The sequence below is a fragment of the Chrysochloris asiatica genome, unplaced genomic scaffold, assembly GCF_000296735.1.
Source record: "Chrysochloris asiatica unplaced genomic scaffold, ChrAsi1.0 scaffold00073, whole genome shotgun sequence".
Lineage (NCBI taxonomy): Eukaryota > Metazoa > Chordata > Mammalia > Afrosoricida > Chrysochloridae > Chrysochloris > Chrysochloris asiatica.
This window is the reverse complement of record NW_006408591.1, coordinates 12,977,144-12,980,186: the sequence shown is the minus strand read 5'-3', so window position 1 is coordinate 12,980,186 and position 3,043 is coordinate 12,977,144. Positions and strand designations below refer to the sequence as shown.

The following is a 3,043-nucleotide window of genomic DNA, read 5'->3' as shown; positions in this document are numbered from 1 at the left end:
CACATATTTACAAGTACATAACTAGCCTAAGCTCACTTATTGATCATTCTTGGATTATTGGTGGTAATTATCATTTAGTCAGCTCTGACATTGTGTATAACAAAAAAAAGTTGCCCAGTTCTGTGCCATCTTCATGACAGTTGATACATTTGAACACGTTGTTATAACTTTTGTGTCAAGCATGAAACCACTCACTTACAAAGGTAAAAGATCCCACCAACTTAGAAGTAACACAGTATATTATATGAAAAGAGACAATTAAAACACATGAGTATAGAAATGCATTGAAGAACAAGTTTGAGCAAACCTGTAAGAACAACTTTTACCCTGAATCCACTGGAAAATTTTGGATTGTAACTGAGAGATATAAGCCATTGTCCATTCTGTAATCCTAAAAAGCTTTGGGGGCCATTCCCCCAAACAATGGTGCTGCACAGGACTGCTGGTATTGGGAAAAGCAAACTGGTCAAAAGTTGAAGATGAACTGTACAGTTAGCAACCTTGCAAGGAAATTCCAATATATTTTCTATCTCAACTGCAAGGAACTCAGCCAGATGGGACCATGCAATTGTTCTGAGTTGATTGCCAAGGACTGTCCTGAGTTGGAAGACACCTAGCTGGGGTGATAGCCCAGGAACAAAATGCCGTGATCATCCTTGTTGACTTTGATGAGCTAAGCTATTCTCCTAGAGTGCTGACCCATGATCTATGTGATGATTTGAAGACACAGAAACAAGTGCCCATCTTCTTGATTTGTTTGCTAGTGAAAAAACCTTCCCCAAAGTAACTCCCAAGTTGGGCGCTGAGGAAACTCTGACTCATGATACAAGAGCCTCTTGTCTTCCTAGAAATTGAAGGATTCTTGGAAATGGACAGGAAGGAATATTTCTTAAAATACTTCCAAGATGAATATGAATCAATGAGAGCCTTTGACTTGACAAAGAGCAATGCAGCTTTGTTCCATATGTGTTCAACACCCATGGTGTGTTGGGTTGTCTTTATAATTCTGAAGCTGCAGTTGGAGAAAAGAGAGGACCCTACCCCCACTTGCCAAACCACCACATCACTATATCTGCATTGTCTCTGTAGCCACTTCTCACAGGTACCTGTCACTTGCCCCAGTTGGAGTTTCCAAGACTCACTGAAAGCTCTATGTCTCCTGACAGCTTGGGGTGTATGGACATACACATCTGTATTTGAAAGGGAAAATTTCAATAGACTTGGTGTGAAAGAATCTGAAATTATCACTTTCCTGGGAAATATACTTTAGACAGACAAAGACAATGAAAACTACTACTCCTTTGTCCATGTCAATATCCAGCAGTTCCTTGCTGCCATATTTTACATTCTACGGAGTGAGGAGAAAGACCAGGATAACCACAGGAGGAACACTGGGGATATATAAAAGCTGTTCTCCACTGAAGAACTACTGAAGAACCCCAACCTGACCCAGCTTGGATACTTCTTATTTGGCTTCTTGAACAAAAACAGTGCCAAGGAGCTACAGACAAAGCTTGGCTACAAAGTGTCAAGCAGGGTCAAAGAGGAATTACTCAAACGGAAAGTGAAGTCCAATAAGAGCAAGACCTTCTTATTGATCACCATGAAGGAGATTTTCTGCTGCCTCTATGAATCTCAGGAGGAGGAATTTGTGAAAAAGGAATGGCCCATTTTAACAAACTGTCTCTAAACTTGAAAAATTAAACTGACATGGTGCATGCTGCTTTCTGCCTTAAGTGTCAAAATCTGCAGATGCTTTCACTGAACATAAAGCAGATGCTTCTGGAGAATAAATCCTTGAACTCAGACTCTGAGGTTGAGAAGTATAAGAAGGAGCAACACCTTCATTCTACATGGATGGACTTGTGTGTCACCTTCAGTTCAAACAAGAGCCTGGTTGGTGTCTCTGGACATCAATCACAGCTTCCGGAATGACTATGCAATGATGATTCTTTCTGATTGCTTAGCCTTCAACACACACAATCTCCAGAAGGTGGCGCTCAACAATGTCTCACCTGCCGAAGCTTATGGGAAATTCTGCACTGTTTTCTGTAATCAAAAGACTGAAAAATCTGACCCTGTGGAGCTGTAATATAACAGACAATGGCTGCAATCGTCTCTCAAGGTTTCTCCAAAAAATGTCAAGCCAAACACACTTGGATTTGGGGCAAAATTACATATCAGTTACAGGGCTGATTTTTCTGTATGAGACCTTGAAGGATCCAGTATGCAACCTGAAATGTCTCTGGTTGTGGGGATACTCTCTGGTACCTTTCAGTTGCATGGACTTCTCGTCTGCCCTGAAATGCAACCAAAGCCTGACTACTGTGGAACTGGATTAGAATTATTTGGGGCATAATGGGATAAAGATGTTGTGTGAAGTCTTGAAGCAACACAATTGTTCCCTAACTCAACTTAGGTTAAAGATAGATCCATTTAATACTCACATGCAAAAGCTGCTGCAAGAAGTCCAAGAAACCAATCCACAACTGACTACTGAGAATGAAGACTACAATCACAGTAATCCCAGGCCTTCTTCTCTAAACTTTTTAATGTAAACCACACTGGAGCCATTCCTCCCACAATGATGATGGTGAATTTTCTAGGAGTCTTCTTATTTATAAGTTAGTAGGTGACTACATACTATCTTAGATTTGATTCTGTCTCAGGCTTACATGAAACCTTCACAAACCATTTAATCCTGTTATGTGTGGAATGTCTGTATCACAAGTAGAGATTAAAAGAAATAAAGGTGAACACATTCATAAAAAAAAAAAAAAAAAAAAAAAAAAAAAGATAGAAGGAATACAGGTCACTGAACTAAAAGAAATGGTCACTATCCATTTCAAGAGGTAGTATATGAACAAGAGCCAATGATCCTGAAGGAAGAAGTCCAAGGTGTACTGAAGGCACTGGCAAAGAACAAGGCACCAGGAATACATGGATTACAAATTGAAAACTTTCAACAAATGGATGAAACTACTGAAGAACACATTCATCTATGCCCAGAAATTTGGAAGACAAACTACCTGGTCAACTAATT

General features: G+C 39.8%; 1 protein-coding gene and 1 pseudogene across 1 annotated transcript; both read left to right on the top strand.

Annotated features, from left to right (window-relative positions):
• The first annotated feature begins 820 nt into the window (after positions 1–820).
• On the top strand, positions 821–1,405 carry LOC102836467 (NACHT, LRR and PYD domains-containing protein 2-like). Its single transcript, XM_006864948.1, has 2 exons — positions 821–982; positions 1,271–1,405. Exons 1-2 carry the CDS (start codon positions 821–823, stop codon positions 1,403–1,405), a joined length of 297 nt encoding a protein of 98 aa, XP_006865010.1.
• A 257-nt stretch (positions 1,406–1,662) lies between these two features.
• LOC102836085 lies at positions 1,663–2,558 on the top strand (annotated as a pseudogene).
• The last annotated feature ends 485 nt before the right edge of the window (positions 2,559–3,043 follow it).